A 20593-nucleotide genomic window follows, 5' to 3' on the forward strand; every position below is an offset into this window, starting at 1 on the left:
GCCTCTCTCACCACACAGTCTTAACCACAACACCACAGTAAGAGCCGGCCAACACCACTTATATGACACCAGCCTGCCAGACAGGAACAACTAACTACAAATTTCAACCCCACGTCTGGTCAGTTTAGACTAACTCTGATAAATACCTCCTCTACTTTTACACGCCACAGGCTGTCTGACTGGATTTCAAAAAACATGACATTTATTTAATTAGAAACTGACTCGGAGTTCAACAGAAATTAATTACATTTGCTACAGTTTTATAATTTAATGATTGCATTGATTTTGTGTTAAATGTTTAACATGCATGCATTTTAAATGAACTGTAAATGAAATTCTGATTTGAAAATTTATTTAAAACTGTAAATGAGCACATAATATTGTTAGTGTTTTTAGTTCTTATTAGTTGTGTTAGTAAAATGCTGGTGTGAGCTTATTTGTATTGATTAGACATGAAAATGCTTGCTTTGCATCATGTCCATCATGTGAAATAATTATAACTGTTTGCTATTGACAGAAGCTTAATTTTTAATTAGCTGTCTTGAAAATTCCACCTTTGTCTCTTTGTTGCTGCAGCTATGCAAATTGTTTGAAGCTTGTATGTTGGTGGGAAAAAAAATGCATTAGTCATATGTAGAAAACTTGTTTTATTGCTTCAGAATTGTTGATTAGATACATTTTAATATGAATGTTTTTTGATTAAATGCTATTTATATTTTAGCACAGTTTTAGTTTTTAGATCATTGAAATAATTCTACTTTTAAATTTATTTAATTTATGAAAGTTATTAATTTATTTTAAATAGTACCCCCCCCCCCCCCCCCCTCCTCTTATTTTCACCGAAGTTAGATTAGTAAGCACCGGTTATATTTTTGTAGCATACGCAGGGATCAGAGTTCACTTTGAGCCATCTGGGAGGAACTTTGATTTGCTGATTTAAGGGACATTGGCTGTGTATTGTGCATTTATTTAGAGCTGGGCAGCAGAATAAGCATCTGAATGTTTCATATCTGACTACTCTCCAAAAAGACCACTGAGAATACTGATAGCATTAAGTATTAAAGGCTTTAAAGGTGTTCCTTTGTTATTGTATTGGATTGTTTTAATTTATTTTTATTATTTCTGCTTTTTGGCATGTGTTTTTGGTTTCTTTGGTTTTATTTGATTGAAAACTACAGTGAATTTACATATTTTTTAAGTCGATTTTACAGTCATGTTTAATTATTTTTTGATGAATTTAAAATCAGACATGCATCTAAAATATTATCATTTTGACTTAAATAATACGCACAGTATATAACAGAAGCCTGTATATTCCACAATCAATTAGAAAAGCTGGATTTCCTCAGTAGCAGAATTTCTCTTTATGCTGAATGTCAGCGCGCTAACTGAAGCTGAATTTGAGCGCACATGAAAGCAACACTGACCTCCGTTCGCATCGAGAGCCGCTCTAATCCCTTTCCCAACAGTTCACTCCTCTACTGCACGCCACACAATGCCGTGACTCACAGCACTGGCATACATGCCTCTCCCCGGACACCTTGCTTTATTATGAAGGGCCGGTTTGTTTTGGCAACTCAAGTACAATCAGAAAGAGCATTGGAGCCTGTTTATTTGTTTATTCATTTGTATGTGTTTTGTCTCTCAGGAGGGCTATGGGGTGATTGTGCTGAACCCCAACGAGAACTCTCTGGAGGTGGAGAAGGTTCTGGATCCAGCCAAGAAACCGTCCCCGGATGCCTCTGATGAGCCGGCTGAAAAGAGAGAGAGGAAGGAAGAGCGGGAGAACAAGAAAAAGAAGGACTTTTATGAGAAGTATCGCAACCCACAGAAGGAAAGAGAGATGGAGCACATCCCTATACGAGTGAGTGGCCGAGGGAGGATGATGGGTTGGAGAGAGAGAAAAGAATATGGGGTGAAATAGAGGGTGAGAGGGGGTTTTAGGCAGCTGAGTGAGTGGGCCACACATGTGTGGTCAGGAGGCTGTGGAGAGTTTGGACGCCATCCAGATTTTTCATCTCGCTTTCTCTGTTTGTAAAAACCCAGCTTGATAAGCACAGTTTTTATTCCTTGATGCACATAGCTTGTCCCTTCTTTTTCTTTCTTTCTTTCTTTCTTTCTTTCTTTCTTTCTTTCTTTCTTTCTTTCTTTCTTTCTTTCTTTCTTTCTTTCTTTCTTTCTTTCTTTCTTTCTTTCTTTCTTTCTTTCTTTCTTTCTTTCTTTCTTTCTTTCTTTTTTAATAGACAGTATACATTAGTTCATCACAGTTATGGACCTTTTGGAGGAGGGACATTTTCATTCTAGAGAGCATGTGATTGGACAAAAATCTGTGCAGTGCTGGATGAGTCATGAATAAATTTGCTCTGTTTTTCCAGTAAAGAAACACTACATTTTAAACGCAAATATCTGCGAATATCTTTTTTTTAATACATTTATATAGATTTTGAGATGTGTCCGTTGCTCTCAAAAATGGAGGCTAGGGTTTAAGCGGACTAAATAATTGGAAAATTCAGACAGAAGTATGCCATTTTCACAGGAAGATATTTTCATTCAAAATAATGAAGTCCTAAAAATGCATAGATGATTCATTCACAATAAGATCATTAACATGCATTTAGAAAATAGACAGCATGAATTTATTTCATGTTGACTTTAAGAGTACAAAGCATACAAATGATCTTAAAGCAAACAGAAGAGGATCTTCAACAGACAGCTTAGGTTAGTCACTTTTTTTTATTACAGTATTTACAGATTATACAATACACAGTCTCTCAAACACACACATTTTTGTGTATACATTATGCACATCATGCACAAATAATGCATTCTAAATAAAAAAAATAAATAATAATTTCTAATGCAAAACCATGAGGCAACCGGATGAAACAAGGAAGCATCAATTGGAAATACATAAAATTTGTCTCCCTGGAAGTTAGCGCTTTGTCTTATCACCATTTGACGGCCACGTCACATATCGTCACACTTCTTGTGCTGTCATTTACCATCGTTGACTCAGTAACGGTGTGTGAGCTGTCAACACACTTCTGAGACTACCTTCACACACACACACACACACACACACAAAGCACACTGAGGTATAATTATCTGCACTATTAGCATCGAGTCAGCTTTAAAACCCTCATGCCTCGCACTTCCCCTCTTTTTGTAAACAAATTCTCTTAATTACCCGCTTTTTATCACTGTAAACTAACTCTGACACTTATCCTTCCTTAATAAATTCTCATTGAGGACAGAATTCTGTGGTGTTGCCCAGATGAAGTTGTTTTGTAACACACACACACACACGCTCAGTAAGAGAAAAAAAATCTATGAAATAGCCATCAGTAAGTGTGAATCTGAGATTTCAACACCTCGTCCGTTTCTGAGGCGTTTCATCAGTGTTGGTGTGGTGAATAGAGGAAGTTGCTCTCCAGGCTGCTGTGTATAATGGAAAAACTCACTGTCAATATCTATAAGAGCCCGGCGCTGCTGACATCTTCATGCGTACATACAGCAAGCAATGTGTGTTTATGAGTAAGAGATGGAGAAGGAATGTGTGTATGTCTCCGAGAGGAGCCGCATCACCCTGAAGAGACGGAATGGAAGAACCATATTAATGTCTTAATAAATATTTCAGCTGGGATGGTTTGGGATTCATATAATGAGACGACTTAGCATCTCTCGCTTTCCTCCTGAACTTTTGGCACATTGCAAGTCTAGTGGTAGCAGATTGTTAGTCCTGTTCTGCTGGATGGCCTTGCAGTATCCTGCACTCTTCCACTCTTCCGCATTATGCAGCTTCAGACCGGAGCGAGCTGCAGCAGCACAAGGACGTGCGCTGATGACTGTGTGTCTCTGACTTATACTGTATGTGTGCTTGTGAATTCCTGTAGGGAGCATTGCCAAGTGGAAATGCACGCAAAGTGGAAAAGCCGCTTTGTTTTGAACCACTGCAGGAAAATATTAAAGAGACTCTGTTGAGATGATTTCAAGCTTTCGTTTATGTGTTGTTGGCTTGTTTAGTTTTTATATAACTAATATCCTGCAGCACATTGTCAGTGGCTGAAATGTGATGATTCAGCACTCTGATTTAATTTTCTTTGTATATTTTGAGATCTTCTATGATTGTTAATGGTTTGTGTGTGCTGGTATGTAAGTGATTGTAATTGCATTAAAACATAATGTGGAAAGATTTTCATACCATTGGAAATAGTTTCATAACATTTACAAACATTATTAGCTGATATGATTATCAGTGTTGCAAATAGATTTTTCCTTCCTTCTAATCCCCTAACCCTAAATGTTAAACTTAGGTAGACCCAAGACCTTTCTAGGCACAGTGTGATTAAAAACTCAATGGTGGGCTCTTTAGAGATTGGCTAGCATTCAGACGAACCCCTAAAACCACTCAGAACACATTAGCAACCACATAGCAATGCTCTGGAAGGCATTTCGCATAGTGTTGGCATGTTTTCATCAGCAAGTACTACACAAATTTTCTACAGAAGCATAACATAACATAACATAATATAACATAACATTGTTATAAAAATGAACAAATCGTTAGTTAATATTAATTCAGTTAAAAGTAATTACACTTTTTTTAAAACTTAATTTTGTTAGTGAAAACACAAACTCACTACAATGTTTTTGGTAACACTTTCCAATAAAGGTGCATTAATGTTAATTAATGCATTGATATTAACAATAAGCATTACATTTGTTACAGTATTTATTAATCTTTTTATTAACACTAGTTAACATTAGATTAATAAATGCTTTAGAAGTGTAATGTAGATGACTAATGTTAACAAATGGAACCTTATTTTAAAGTGTTAACCAATTTTTATTTATTTCAAAAATTAATTAGAAAAATCAAGCTAATAATTAATTAGACAAAATCAAGCTAATAATTACAAAAAGAAAAAAAGGTTGTTTATTTGTTAGATTGATTGTTAATCTTTAGGTAGCCTTAATTTTTTTTTTATTATTATTATTATTTGTTAAATGTTTCTGTACCCCCTGCAACTTACTTAATTACCTCCTGTTATGAATTATTGATCTATATTCATTGGCGTTTTTTCAGTAAGATACCATGTTCTGACAAACGTGTACAAAGATGTAGGCGTCATTCACACTCATTTACATATTTGTGTACAAAGACGTAGGAATTATATGCACCGATTTACATATTTGATAACCAGCACTGAAGTCCTCCATGACTTCATATTAGCATCCACATTTATTTGGTTTGATTGTACCTTTGTTCATTGTATCAGATTGTACCTTTATATGAGACTACTCAAATCTTTTTTCACACGTTTTTATGAATTTGTATCCGCACTGATGTCCAGGTATATTAGCATGTGTGTGTGTGTGTGTGTATTTGTGTGTTTTCTCCTCCTCTCCACCCATCCTCTCAGCTCCTAGAGTAGGAGGCGGGTCACAGCGAGTCACATTCTCCCAAAGTTTTTAATCTTTTATAGTGGCATTGTATGCGACTGAACCTCCTCTCCTCCCCTCCTTGACTCCCCGTAGAGCACTAGACCACCTGCACGTCTCTCCGGCCGGGCCCTGCAGTTCTGGGCTTTGGTAGCATTGAGTTGATTAATACACTTCCTTACCCCCATTAAGGAGCCCTTAACTGCCTTTAGCACTCTTACTTTTTAGCCCCCCTTCGGGCTGTGAGCCCCTAGCCCTGCCTAATCTCCCCGCGATCTTACAGATCACAGCCCCAGCGGCCCACGTCTGCTGACGCCGAAGAAGAGGGGTGGACATGAGAACCGGGGGGCCGAAATAGTGGGGGTGGCATACAAAGTTTTTTTGGGAGTTCACTTTACTCTGAATTTGAGGCCTAATCCAGTTACCTATTTTCTGTCAGCCAAGCGGAGGAATAGCAAGAACAAAACCCACATTCAGAGCTTAAGAAGCTTCCAAAGATTTCATTCAGGCCTGAGCGGACCCGGCTTAGGGCCCCAGCCCCAAGGGGAAAAGAGCAAGTGGACAAAAAGCCCAGTGCGCTCAGCCTTTCTCTAAAGCACCACTTATTTTTGTAAATGACTAGAATCCTTCTCCTAACACTTTTTTTTCTCACATTTCTTATTGTTGCTTTTTTTGGAAAACGGTTCGGGCGCGAGAGAAAGGGAGAGCACTTCGTCAAACATTCAGACGCAGCAGCTTGTGGGAGGTGTTTTTCTTTTCTTTTCTTTTCTTGCTCTTTCCATCTCTCCGTTTATTCATTTCTTAAGTGCCTGCAGAACTTTAAGTGTCAGATCCTTGTGGAGATGGCATGAGTTTATTGAACACTCAAGATCGCCATTGCTTTCATACATGTACGCTATGACCTAACAAGAGAAAAATAAAACATCCATTGACACTAGGCCTCTGCTTTACCTTGTTTTGCAACACACAGTTCTGCCTCTTTTTGCATTTACCGGGAATTGATTTTCTAGGCAGTAACGTTTAAGTGTTGGGTATGTTAGCTGGCAAATAATGCTGAAAAATAAAAGGGTGGCCTTTTTAGTTATGATAGAAATGTTCTGGATTGACGAAATCTGGCACAAGACATTGAGCCTTATTCATGAAACATGAACAGAACTGTGTAAATCATTCGTGCATCCATTCATGCAACAGTTTTACGTGCAGTTTATACAGAAATTTGTTCTGCTCATGTTTCATGAATAAGGCCCTATGCCTTATTGGGTCTCTATGAATTATAGCACAAAAGTTTTCTTACTTGCATATTTTATTTTGCTTCTGAAAATTCACATTTGATTGTTTATTTTTATTTTTTATTTTTTTTTAAGGGAGCACTTGCCTAAAGTTAGTCATTAGCATATTATATGGCCAAACTATTTCCATATAAGGGCTTACAGCCTGAGTGAATAATAAATAATAAATAATTTATTTGTCAATTGTAATTTATTCCTGGGTTAGGAAAGCTGAATTTTCTGCAGTCATTGCTTCAGTCTTCGGTGTCACACGATTCTTCAGAAATCATTCAGTGTGCTTATTTGCTGCTTAAGATACATCTTTTATTATCAATGAATGCTGCTCTTGTAGAAAAATGTTATAGTTCTTGAATAGAAAGAAATATCCTTGCTGAATTAAAGTAGTAATTTCTTTAAAACAATAATAGTAATAATAATAATAATAGGCAAAATAACAATTTTGGATAGAAATTTGTGTACACACATAGTGAATGAGACTTATTGTGATTTAAACAATTTTTTGTGACCAAGTTTTTTTTTTTTTTTTGTATTATTTTTTTTTTTTTAAGTAGTAGTAGTATGCAAAATAAACTTTCCAAAGTCAATATTTTGCACAAAATGTACGTTGTAATGCTTTACCAATATCTTGCATATGATTGTGAATGCAAGCATGTTGTGTTGTCCCTAAAAGGTGCTCCAGAATCATATAAAGTTGTCACAGATGGGGCACTGGTAGGATGTTAGCGTCGGTTCAAGGGGTTACTGCTGGTGTTCCTATTTTGTGTACCTCTACTGCGTCCTTCGTCTCCACAGGAACGACATCCATTATTTATCCCTCGTCTTCTCTCTCCTGTTCCCCCGGGGACGAGAGGAATCCATGTTTTGGAGATGTACTGTTTCCCAATGCCTGGCTCGTACATCCCTAACCTACATGTCTATTAGATATGGCCCAGCCGAGCCGGAGATGTCAAGAGACTTGTATTCTGGCTCGGGTTGTATCAGCCTCAGTCAGTGTTCCCGTAGTTCAGGGACACTTCTGGAGGTCCTCTGTGTGTATGTGAACTTTGGCCTTGAAGACCTTCCAAGTAACCCCTCATTGCCAACACAAGCGTGGCAACCGGACGTGCCTTAATTAAACTTCTGAACTGGTGATATGGCCGCAGCAGAGGTCAGAATCACAGGTTATGAGGTTTTCTGCTGTTTCAAGTGTGTGTGGTTGTCTGCTGTGTGCGTGAGTGTATTTATTTATTTTGAGCTCCACTGACTTATGAGTTGGGGCATCTGTTAGTGCAAGCACGCGAATGAAAGACTGAACAAAACCGCAGCATTTTAAAATAATAATAATAACGATGTTGTGTGTGTGTGTGTGTGTGTGTGTATGTGTATATGTATATATATATATATATATATATATATATATATTATATTTATTTATATCTATTTTGTTGTTGTTGTCATTATTATTATTATTATTATAAAATACTGTGCTTTTGTTCAGTCTTTTTATTTATATATATATATATATATATATATATATATATACATACACGCACACAGAGAGAAACTTGTTAATTTAATATTTAGTTTATTATAGTTAATATTATCATCATTATCAATCCAAAACTATGATTTACTTCATAATTTATTTGTTTCTGTGACTTAATGCAAAGCAAAATCCACCACATGTGGAGAAAAAAATACAAATAAAATAAAATATGCTACATAAACTTAATCCTCTTAGATAAACTTTGGATGGCAAAGGTAAATGTTAAAGAATGTACAAGTTGTGGCAGTTTTCTCTCTTTAACATATGTCTTTAATTTGGTTCACTTGCATAACTTACATCAATGGCAACCAGACACTCATTCATACAGTGATGTAAACCATGTATTATGCTTTTTTTTTTTTTTTTTTTTGTATTTTATTTTACTCACCAAAGCCAAATTTTGCACAATTTGGTGCTTACAAAATTAAATCATTAATTTTGGAACCTGGTAACATATGATTCATATAGACCTGTGTTTATCTTTTACAAGTTACATAGTGATTTTCATAGTATGAAAACTAAAAAAGAAAGCGTACAGTAAAAATAAACAATCTTTGGCAGATTGCTCTGCTCTCTAGTTATTTATATATTTAGAGAGAGAGAAAGTGAGAGAGGGAATGTGAAGTGACTGTGTGTCTGAGGCAGCTGTCTCCATGTGCCTGTATGTACGTGTTGTCCTGTTATTTTTGCATATGAACTGCTTGTCAACCCTTGCCACCGTCTGAGATCTCCTCTCTCTGAAGCTGCGCATTGTAACCGCTCTACAGGTTATCCTGCTGTAACTCGGCTCAGATGTCTGCTCCCAATCTTCCCGTTAGGTCAACCAAGAAACACATCCAATCTGCTGTCAGAAGCCAAACCAAGGGCCTTCACAGCAGGCCTTCATCACCAAACGACACATGAACCATTGCCTGTGCCTTCTTCCCCCTAACATCAATTAAAGCAAGGCAGTAATTTAATCTGACAATCACAGCCTTAGAGTGAGACAGGTTGAGATGTCACAGAGATGACCTTTCTGCCCACATGCAGCCAAGAGCTGTCTTTTGCCTAGGCCTTTGTAGTTTGTTAATGAGATATTGATTTGAAACAATGGAGTAGCAAATTTTGTCGAGATTAGCTCCATGCTAACAAGGTCACAGCGCTGTCACAGTACAGTCTCGTGTTTATCAGCACTATACCTCCACCTCCTTTATTATAGAGCCCTCTTAGGGGATCTGTAAACCCCCCCCCCCCCCATGCCTTTTTCATTTCCTTTTTTCCCTAAGCATGTTGATATTCTGCCCACATCTTCCCCGTTGGCCTCGTTTGTCATCTTACTGGCTTTCGGTGAGCTCGCTAGTCGTTAATTACTTGTGATTTTCAAGTCATCTCCTTGGTTCGTGTTCTCTCCCCCCTTTTCCCTCCGTTAGATATGAGGGCTCCTGCCGCGGTCACACTCTTTTCTGAAGGAGCACCTTGTCTGGAACTGGCCAGGTGTGGACGGCAAATCTGCAGGAAGTGAGTGCCAGTGCTCATTTTGCCAGCCCGAGCCGTCTAGTGTTCCATGCGCACTAACGGCGCTATCAGGAAGTCCACGCGCCATCATGAAACCCAGTCTCAGCCTTATCCGAGTATACAAACCCAGCACTCACACTGCCAAATTTCAAATCCCTCAGCATTATCGGCTTTCCCAGACTCTTATTTCTTACTATCAGTCCACGGTCTCTGTAAACGCTAGCCATGTGGAGCTAGCGACAGGCTAATGGACGTTTGAGGCACTTAATGTGAATCTCGGCAAACACCGGGAAAGTAGGTCCATATTCTAATGGCTCCGGTGATCATACAAAACATGCAATTACCTCCTTGGATTGTTTAACGTTTAATCGTTTAACTAAATGAAAATAATCCCGTGTCCTGCTGAAAAGCTACTACTGGTCATTGAAATGAGCTGAGGGGATTGTGTTTGCTCAGTGTGGCTAGAAAGAGTTGGCTTGTTTGTTCCAATTGAGCTTTTTAAAGGTGATACCTAGCAATCGAAATGTTGCGAAAAAAGTTCTTGGTCTGATTATGACAAGTAGTAATTACAGACTAGAGATTAAAAGTAATGTTAACTCGGCACTAGATTTAAATAAAAAAATGTATAGATAGCATTACTTTCTGTGTTCAGACTGAAGTACTCACTCAAATTGCTACTTGGTTTGTTTGACAAGCAGCTGTTTTTGAACAATCACATGCATGTGTTCAAGTTTGTATTGTGACTCCATGCGAGTGCACAGGTGCACTGTAGGCATATAATATTAAAACATCTATATATGAAGCAAAGCTAAGTAGGCTACTTCTGTGTGTTTAATTTTGAAGCTCTTCAAAGCTAAATTGCATATTAAATTAATTTGGTAATATTTGTACTTGCAGTTTGGTGACTTAAAGCTACATGCAAATTAGAAATTACAATAAAGCCATTTATAATGTCACAATATTTCTATTGCAAATAAATGCTGTTCTTTTGAACTTTCTGTTCGTCAATGACCCCCCACCCCCCACTTCAGGGGGCACAACTGTTTACAGCATCGATAATAATAAGAAATATTTTTCGAGCACCAGTCTTGAAAACTGAAGTCTTGAGTAACGACGGGAAATGGACATAACAGGAATAAATTACAATTTTAAATATATTTAATAGAAGAAAGTTGTTTCTGCATCATCATTTATAGTCTGGTTTTATAAATGCATTTTTGGCATGTACTATTGTTATTCCATACCTATTCATTCCAGGGGTTCAACTGTAGATTGGCTTTCAGTTTGTCCATGCTTTAGGAGACAAAGAGAGCGTTTGAGGAACTTGTCATTAATTTTGCAATTGTTTTTGTTGATGCTAGCGATGCAGAAAGTTAATGTCCATACGTATTCAGAAACATTGAGACATGTGCAACAGGTCTGCACACTCTGGGAGTCTTCCAGGTCTTGCGCATGCATGGATGAGATGAAGGCTGACAGCGAGAGAGAGAGGGTGAACCTGTCACCAGGAACTGGTCTCTACGGACGTATTGTTTCGCAGGAGCTAATTAACCCTAGGAAATAATTACACAAATATGCAAATGCTGTTTAGATAAGTGTGGGCTCTATCAGAGGAGGTAGTCAATCATAGGAGAAGGGTCGGTGGTCTGTGTGTGCTTGCGTGTGCGTATGGGCCAGGTGTCAGACTCTGTGCCGGGGTGATAAGGGGAGGGGGATGTTACCTGGTTTTATGTAGCATCACCCTTGTGCAATAGTGGAGACTTAATTTATTGAAAAACATGCACTTATGCACAGACAGAACAGCATAACGTTCAGTTTGCTTGCTTCGCTATAAAATAACCTTCCAAAATGCACTCTTGCAATTGCATTTGTGATTTATAACTTCTGTGTAAATATTTCCCAGTGAAAATTCCCATTTTGTGGTCAGAATCTTTTTTGTGGAGAGAATGTTTTTTAAACGGTCATGAAAATTACAGCAAATATGTGACCATGGACCACAAAACCATAAGTGTTTTGTCATAAGTGTCAGTTTTTTTAAATTGAGATTTATACGCCATCTGAAAGCTGAATAAATAAGCTTTCCATTGATGTATAGTTCATTAGGACAATATTTGGCTGAGATACAGCTATTTAAAAAACTGGAATCTGAGGGTGCAAAATATCAAAATATTGAGAAAATCATCTTTGCAGTTGTCCAAATAAAGTTCTTAATGCATATTACTTCAAGAATGACATTTTGATATTTACCACACATCTTCATGGTCTTTACTTAATATCCTAATGATTTTTGGCATAAAAGAAAAATCTATAATTTTGACCCATATAATGTATTATTGGCTATTACTACAGATATATAGATATATAGTCATGTTTTTTTTAAGGCTGACCTGAAAAAATTGCCTCAACAAGTGTCTGCACGCAAACCCAAAGCTACCCTAGCTTTTATGCTGCGTGACTTTTAATGTATACATGTTTAATAGCGCTGTCACACATCTATGCATACTGTATGTTGTGTAAGTGCAAATATTATTGCGTACTGTAAGTGTATTATTTCAAATAGTATTTTGTCTGTTTTAATTGGTTAGTATATAGACTTGAGGGTGGACTCTACTGCCTTGTGCCTGCCACTTTTTGTGTTTCCCTGCCCGCATGACTTTGGCTACATCAGCAGAATAAAACAGTTTTTTTCAGAGGTGGAGAAAGTTCGGTAACACTTTAGAATAGGGAACACTTATTCACTATTAACTACGACTTTTCCCTCAATAAATTCCTAATTTGCTGCTTATTAATAGTCAGTAAGGTATTTGTTAGGTTTAGGTATTGGGTAGGATTAGGGATGTAGAATAAGGCATTACTATATGCTTAATTACTACTAATAAATGGCTAAGATTCTAGTAATATGCATGCTAATAAGCAACTAGTTAAGAGACCATAAAATAAAGTTTTACTGAAAGTTCTTATTTTAATAAAAGATGGCAAAAACAAGCATTTTTTTCTTCTTTAGAGTATCATGTGCTAATGAATCATGTAGAATAAGACCAGGGACCTTTATTTAGTAAGTGGATATAAACGAATGACCGGCCACTACATCTCTTTGTGGCCGTGTGTCCGGGCTTGTGTGTGTGACCACCGAGCGCTTTATGAATATGAAATGCGCTGCACTGTGATGATGACTCAGCTTTGGTTCTTCAAAACACTTTGATGTCTGAGGGTGCGAGAGAAAGACATGCAGACTCGTCCCCGTTTTCACCGCCCTGCACCCACCTCCCAGCCGTCCAAGGAGATCTGGGCTCAGCGCTTTCTGCCAGTTGCATCACACCATAACCCCTCCTCCCACCAGCCTGTTTATTTACTTTCATATTTGTTTCCCCTCGCCAACACAAGCCATCTTGGTGACAGGAAATCTCTTCCCTCCTGCCAGCTCCTTCAGCTCTAATTCACTTATTATTGTGCTTTTCAAAAAGCTAATCAATGTGGGAGAGCTGATGCAAGATCATGAGAGAGAGGCTAAACACAGGGCACGGCTGCAAACTTTCAGGAGCTGATTGCGACAAGTCCTGCTCTTTATATCATGCATCTGTATAGCTGCTGTATTCGCCGGTTTATGTCACCGACAGCCACGTTCGCTCACTTGTTGCTAGCGATTTTCCTCTAATTTAGTTGTTATTCTGCATTTAAACGATTGCCGTATTTGCAAACAAACACGCAGATCGATGTTGCATGCACCAGTGAATGAGTGAATGCCCTTTTTCTTCTTTCTCTCTCTCGCCTCACATTTGTAGAGCGTTATAACCCCAGGCCAGTGTTAATTACGAGTGTTGTGTTTGTGCCCTGCTTGTGTGACCTTCCCATGTAGGCCGATTATGTGTTTATCGCTCGTATAGAGGCCGTATTGATCAGTCAGCAGGGTACAAATTAAGATTTAAACTTGACGTCACACGATCTATTGAGTTTTGCATTGAGGCATATGCAGTATGCAAGATTCATTGATTGAGTAAGATATATTTAACTGAGTGAATGTGGCTGTGTGTGAGTTTATGGGTGCAGTCTTCAGGCAGTTATTAACTTAAAGGTCAAAACTTTGTTTATTTTATTTTCTAATGATAAAATGTGTTTTAGTATGTGTTTAGTGTTTTTAGTATTTTATAAATTAGTATTTTATAAATTATACTGTTTTTATTTTATATAAATATACACTTTGATTAAAATATTAGTGAGTTAATTAAAAGGGGTATCCACATATTTTTTATATTGTAATGAATCAGTCCTCATTATTTCACAGTGCCGTTTTTGAACCCTAAATAGATGATGTGTAACTGTGGGTGGTCATGTGTTAATGTATCAGTCTGATGTCAGCAGGAAGCTGCAGGAGTTTGTATTCCGGCATTTTTGCAAATTAGTTTGAATAGTTTAATTATGCCAAAGTGTTTTTTTTTTTGTGGTCTGGAGAAGTGGTTTTCATTTTGAAAGGTGCTGTTTTTTATGGTATGAACATCTATATACACATATATATTAGTTCTGTCAAATGATTAATCGTGATTAATTGCATCCAAAATAAAAGTTTTTGTTTATGTAATATATGTTGGTACTGTATATATTTATGTATATATAAATACACACCCATGCAGTATATATTTATAAAATATTTATATGTATTTACATGTATATATTTGTATTTCTATAATTTGTATTATATATAAATATAGTCAATATACAATTATAACATATTTTTCTTAAATGGGGTAATATGACGTTGCTAAAAAGAACATTATTTGGTGTAATGCCATGTGTTTATGTGGTTTAAGGTTCAAAAAACACATTATTTTCTGCATACTGTACATCATTGTTACTTCTCTATGCCCCGCCTTTCTGAAACGTATCGATTTTTACAAAGCAAATCGTTCGGAGAAGCGAGTTGTGCTCTGATTGGCCAGCTATCCAGTGCGTTGTGATTGGCCAAATACCTCAAGCGTGAGACGGAAATTTTACGCCCCTTACCATGTTGTGATGCTGTGTCCCGGCACAACGAGACTACAACAATAAAACCCATTATAAACTAGGCATTTGTTGCATTCACTGAGGACATAATTACTGATTATAATGACTCATACGGTCTTTTTATGTGTTGTCTTGCATCATGCTGCACCGCATAAACATTACCATGTCTGTATTTGTGATCGGAGAAATGACAAACAACAAGCACTACTCTGCACTGCTCAAAACTCGCGTTTGAATAGTCAGTAGCAGAAACGTACTTACAGGCTGTGAGTTAGATGCGTCAGACTGTCCTTGCAAAGTTGGAATTGCCCCACTTTATAGAAACAGCCTTTGTGCAAGCCAGCATTGTAGGCTAACGTTACTCTTCCAGGTTCAGGAAATAGTCCTCCGTAAAATGCGCTGCACACAGTCTAATATTTGGGTTGAACTGTTCTGGAAAAGTTTTGTAAATACAACTTAACCACTGGCAGAGTCTTAACTTTTATAAAGAATATCTCTTTGGTTTTGAGAGTTTCATGATTAATCGTTTGACAGCTGTATGTATGTATGTATGTATGTATGTATGTATGTATGTATGTATGTATGTATGTATGTATGTATGTATGTATGTATGTATGTATGTATGTATGTATGTATGTATGTATGTATGTATGTATGTATGTATGTATGTATGTATGTATGTATGTATGTATGTATGTATGTATGATGTAAACATTTTGTATTTTTTCATTTATTTATTTCACTGTATATCTCTAAACTTTTCCACAGACCCTCTAGCACTCCCTTACAGCCCCCCATCTTGAAAACTCCTGTTGTAAAATTTCAAGGAAAATTGTATTTCTCATTATAAGACCCCTTTAACTTCAGTTATTCTCACTTCTCTTTACAGGAAAACAGTACTCCTGAGGAACACACACTCTATGTGTGGGACCAATTCATCTCTAAATCACTTGCGAAAAACGTCTTCATCGTGGCACACAGCTATGGCGGCTTGTCATTCGTGAATTTGGTAAGTATTTGTTAGAGGTTATTATTATGAAAAGCCCTCCCCCTCACCCCCTCAACACACACACAGTTGTCTTCACCGGTGGGAAAAGCAGCAGAAGAGAGAGCAAAATGATTAAAAATAAATAATACTTAGTTTCTTTGAGAAAGTGCTGTTTTGGTAAACAATCCAGTTCATCCTTGTCCTAAGGCGCTATCCACTTCCTTGAGCAGGAGGGAGGGATGAAGAAAGAATGAGAAACTGCAATGAGAGCTACAGCTCTGTTAAAGCTTGTAGACAAGTATGCATAACATCAGACCCTGAGAGAAAAGAGAAAAGTCATGGTCTCTCATTTGGACAATGTTATGTCTCAATTATCATTTCAATAATTAACTAATAAAAAACATAATTATTTGAATTCTAATAACATATTGACCATTTGTAAAATTTTGGGGCCAATATAGACATCCTTGTTTTCAGTGCCTTTCATGAATCTCCCATCTGTTGGATCTGTCATTTTCTTGGCTTGTTCAAAGATAGCTACTTTTTCCCCTCACTAAATCTTATGTTTGAGAAGATCTCCATCGGGTTAGAGCATTGTCCTACATTAAGATAATTGTCGTCTTGCATTCTCTTAAATTGTTCCAATGTTTGAAGAAAACGTCTTCCAAAAACTGGTAGTACTGTAGTTGGGAGTTCATTTTCAGTCCTTTTGCCACCTGAAAGGGTCCAGAGATGTACTTCTGGAGGCTCCAGGTTTGTTTTATGTCTGGGAAATAGTGACACTAGATGCTTAAAGGTTCTTAGTGGCTTCACATTTAATTCTTCAAATGTGCACTTTTGTTCTTCTCAACCCATTTTTCATCCTGCCGAATATGCTAAAATACGTTTTGAAGTCACTGATGGTGAATGGAATTGGTTGTTGTATTTCACATGATCAATCTCAAGCAAGAACTTCTGACAACTATAGTGGAGGTGAAGATTTCTAGCTATTGTATGATTTTACAAGACTTGAAATAAAGTGTATTGGTCTTATGAGCTACTTTTTTCGGTGCTATATTGTCCTTGACAGCTAATATTTCATTATATGGCGCAGATTATTAAGATAATTCTCTTATGTTTTTCACAAACTCAGTCATACTTGTTTCGATTGACACAAAGAGAAAATTACCAATGTTTTTTTTTTATTTATTTTTTTTATAACATTTTACCTGAACTTCTTGAATGGTTTTCAGCTATGTACCCTGTGTTACATCACCTCTGGGGTCGAAGGTCAGGTAGCTTGTCTCAATCTCTAGTCTGGGTGTGTGCATTGTAAGAACAACTTCTCCAGGAGCATTCAGGCTGACCTTTGACCTAACATAAACACGCACTTACTTCTTTCTTACACACACACACTCCTACACCTACCTGGGAGCAATTTTCATGAACCCATTCCACTTTTCTTTTAAAGTGAGAAAAGGGAGGGTGGAGCGGATGGCCACGATTTAGCATTCCTCTGATAATTCCAGGAATATGTGTTTTTATCTGAGGCAGGAGTCTCTGTGTTTCGTAATTTGAATATAACTGTTAAATATTTATGTGGCGTTGTGGCCGTGACAGCCCCTCGCTGGTGGAAGCATGGCGGTCTTCCTCCAGAGATCTGTTTAGCCGTCTTTCTCTGATGCATCCCTGTTTTTCCCCCTTTTCTCACTTCCAAACACACACACACAGATGGAATGCTCACTTACACACACTATTTCATATACAAACCATGCTTATGCCTTTCATTGGTTTGGTTATCTCTGGTGTGGAGTGGCAGGTATATTCTGATAAATTGGATGACTGGAGGACTGAATTTAGTCGTCAATCACAGATTATCTGTATAGATCTCATGAATGCTGTTGTATAACATCTCAAGTCAAAATTGTTTAAACATTTCAGCTGTTTGACATACTATTTTTTATATAATTTTGTAAATGCACTGGTAACTCCTCAAGCGAAACTTGAATAAAATGAGTATTTATAGTGTATTATTTTAGATTTTATTTATTCATTCATTCAATCATTCATTCGAGTTATGCTGATTAATAATAATTTGAGATTTGAGTTATGCTGATTAATAATAACTCAAATCATCTGTACATTTCATTGACCATAACCCAATCTAATGAGAGGGCCGGTCATGTGACTTCAGTGTGAATAGGCCTTAATAATGGTTCAAGATGAAATGAATTAGAGGCCAAGATGGAAAAGGTGGACAGAGTTGAGTTGAGGAGGAGGAAAGTCTTTAGCTCGTCATAACAGATTGCCTGAAAACAGGCCGTCTGTGGCTTAATTACTGCTCCCTTTAACTCCTAACAAACACGTTTCTGATCAGGCACATCAAACACAGGCAGATTAATGTCTCCAGCATGTTGCCTCTCTCTCCCTCTCTTTCTTTTCCTTGAAATTCGATTTCTTTTCGAAGGCTGTGTGTAGTAATTATAGATACATCAAAGTGTGCCTTTAAGTAAGAGTGGTTTGTCAGGGTTGGATAGCTTTATGTCAGGACTCACTCTTCCATCTCTGTGTGCCTGTTTCAACTGTCTCTGTTGCTTGTCTTGCCTTGAATTCTGAGTTTGAGGAGACTGTAGACAAACTGTACCCTCTTCACTCTCTGACACTCTAGTTTTTCTTCTTCTGGCTCTATGGTTGCATTTGAATGTACTGAATTTGAACTTATTAACCATTAATGTGTATTATGAATAAATACATTACCAGATATACTACATCCACCTTGTTGGCATTGTCCTGTGGCTCGTATTCATTGATCTATGATTAGTAATGGAAGCCACAAAGAATTGAATTATTCTGGTTCGTACTAATGCTTAGAGATTCGAACTCGTAATCCAAAGATTGCGGGTTCGAGTCTCAGGCCGGCAGGGATTGTAGGTGGGGGGAGTGAATGTCCAGCGCTCTCTCCACCCTCAATACCGCGACTGAGGTGCCCTTGAGCAAGGCACCGAACCCCCAACTGCTCCCCGGGCGCCGCAGCATAAAATGGCTGCCCACTGCTCCGGGTGTATGTTCACGGTGTGTGTGTGTTCACTGCTGTGTGTGTGCACTTTGGATGGGATAAATGCAGAGCACGAATTCCGAGTATGGGTCACCATACTTGGCCGTATGTCACGTCACTTTCACTTTCACTTGTTCAGTGTTTTTTTTTATTCATTAAGATCAGACTCATTAGAATCATTTGTTCTGAATTCTTACAAAATTAGTTGTACTTTACATGTTTGAATCACTAAAAGAACAAACTAATTAGGATTGTTTATTTGAGAATCGGAATACACTAAGAGTCATTTGTTCGGTAATCAGACTACACTGATTATTGGGCTGTCTGTTGCTGTTGTCTGTTAGTAGAATTGTTGTGGTGCATTTAATAAATATGCATGATAATAAAATGTCATTTAATGTGGTGTTCCATCCACATCAGCAGAAGAATGCTTGTGAGAAAACTGTTTTACCCCTACTTTTTTTCCAAATCTGTTGACTCATTACAATCATTTGCACCCATTGGATAGTAAAATGTACACTTCAGAATCTCTTGGGTCATTTCTGTTTAATTTTGTGGTACCATATTGATGTCCAGTGTAAAATTTGGGTCCTGAAGCAAATCCAGTTGTGATGCACTCCCCTTCATCTCGCCTGATCATACCTGTCCCATATCCTTCTCCTTCTTCATCTGATCTTGTTTGATTGCTGCAGCAGTTGCTTTCATCTATGAGTCTAGCTGGAGGCCTGTCGGAGCAGCCGTCAGGGCAGAGCTCAGCTCCGCGTAACCTTCCTGACTCTCTGCCAGAGAAAAGAGCAGCCGGATTGGAGAAGATGGGGCACATTATGTAACGAGTTATGCAATCATACATCTGCCTCCCAGTGCACCAGTGTGTGGGTGCCCAGAGCTTAGATGAAATAAATGGATCAAATGTACTCTACATGTGTCGTTGGGTGTCATTGTGCACTCACAGGTTCAGGTAAAAACTTCAAACACCTCTGTGTGGATCAGGATATACAACACTTCAATTGCAAGTTAAAAGTAATGAGGTATTAGAGGTTTTTATATTGTAAACATAATTGTTGGTCCCTGATGGAGAAGCATCAGAGCTCAGTTTCTCGATAACCACTTGACTCTGAGGTGCTGCAGTCTAGACACCAAGGGCTTGGCTTCTCTTCTTTATCTGAATTATGAATCTTGGCCTGTAGCAGTAAGACATAGAAAACTGAACTCCAGAATACAAGATTTTGTTCAAGTTTTCTTATTGTTTTATGCTGTTATGCTGGTTTGCCTTAATACTTTAAAACCTTGAATACACTACCCGATTTTCCTCCTTTTTACAGTCTGGAGAAGTTTTCACTAGTTGCTGACAGTCAGAACCATTCTGCAGATTTGAGTTCACAGATGTAATAGAAAATCACGTAGTGTATTATTTTCACAATCTCCGATTTTTTTTTTTTTTTTTAGCTTCAGACTAGGGCTGGGCGATAAAACGATAACGATATGTATCGCGATAGACACGTGAACGATATCAATAAAAAATGTGTTTGATAAACACATCGATATTTTTTATTCTTCGTCGGAAGAAAACAAAGGTTGCGAAGCAAGTTTGGTTGCATTAACAAAGGCACTCGCTCTCTGGTAACCTAGCAACGTAGGGAGTGACACGCTAACAGCCAATCATGTAACAGTATCATGTTTGGTTGCGCCATATCGTTGTCTCGTGTCTAAGTGCGCACGCGCGGCTGAGAGTGCACGTCTGCAGCCAGACCTGGCTGGTCTGCTGGATTCCTCTTCATAAGCAGAAAATGAGTGCCGCAGCGAGCGGAGGAAATTGTAAATAA

At 37.8% G+C, this 20593-nt stretch overlaps 1 protein-coding gene across 1 annotated transcript in view; it reads left to right on the forward strand.

Moving 5' to 3' along the window:
• The window catches only part of LOC306871741 (cotranscriptional regulator ARB2A homolog), a 180316-nt gene that overhangs the window by 77681 nt on the left and 82042 nt on the right, over positions 1 to 20593 (forward strand). Inside the window, exons 7-8 of the mRNA XM_079419866.1 lie at positions 1649 to 1864; positions 15638 to 15757. Of these exons, the coding sequence (XP_079275992.1) occupies positions 1649 to 1864; positions 15638 to 15757 (336 nt within the window). The remainder of the gene's footprint in view (positions 1 to 1648; positions 1865 to 15637; positions 15758 to 20593) is intronic.

The sequence above is a fragment of the Barbus barbus genome, assembly GCF_936440315.1.
Source record: "Barbus barbus genome assembly, chromosome: 6".
Classification (NCBI taxonomy): Eukaryota; Metazoa; Chordata; class Actinopteri; order Cypriniformes; family Cyprinidae; genus Barbus; species Barbus barbus.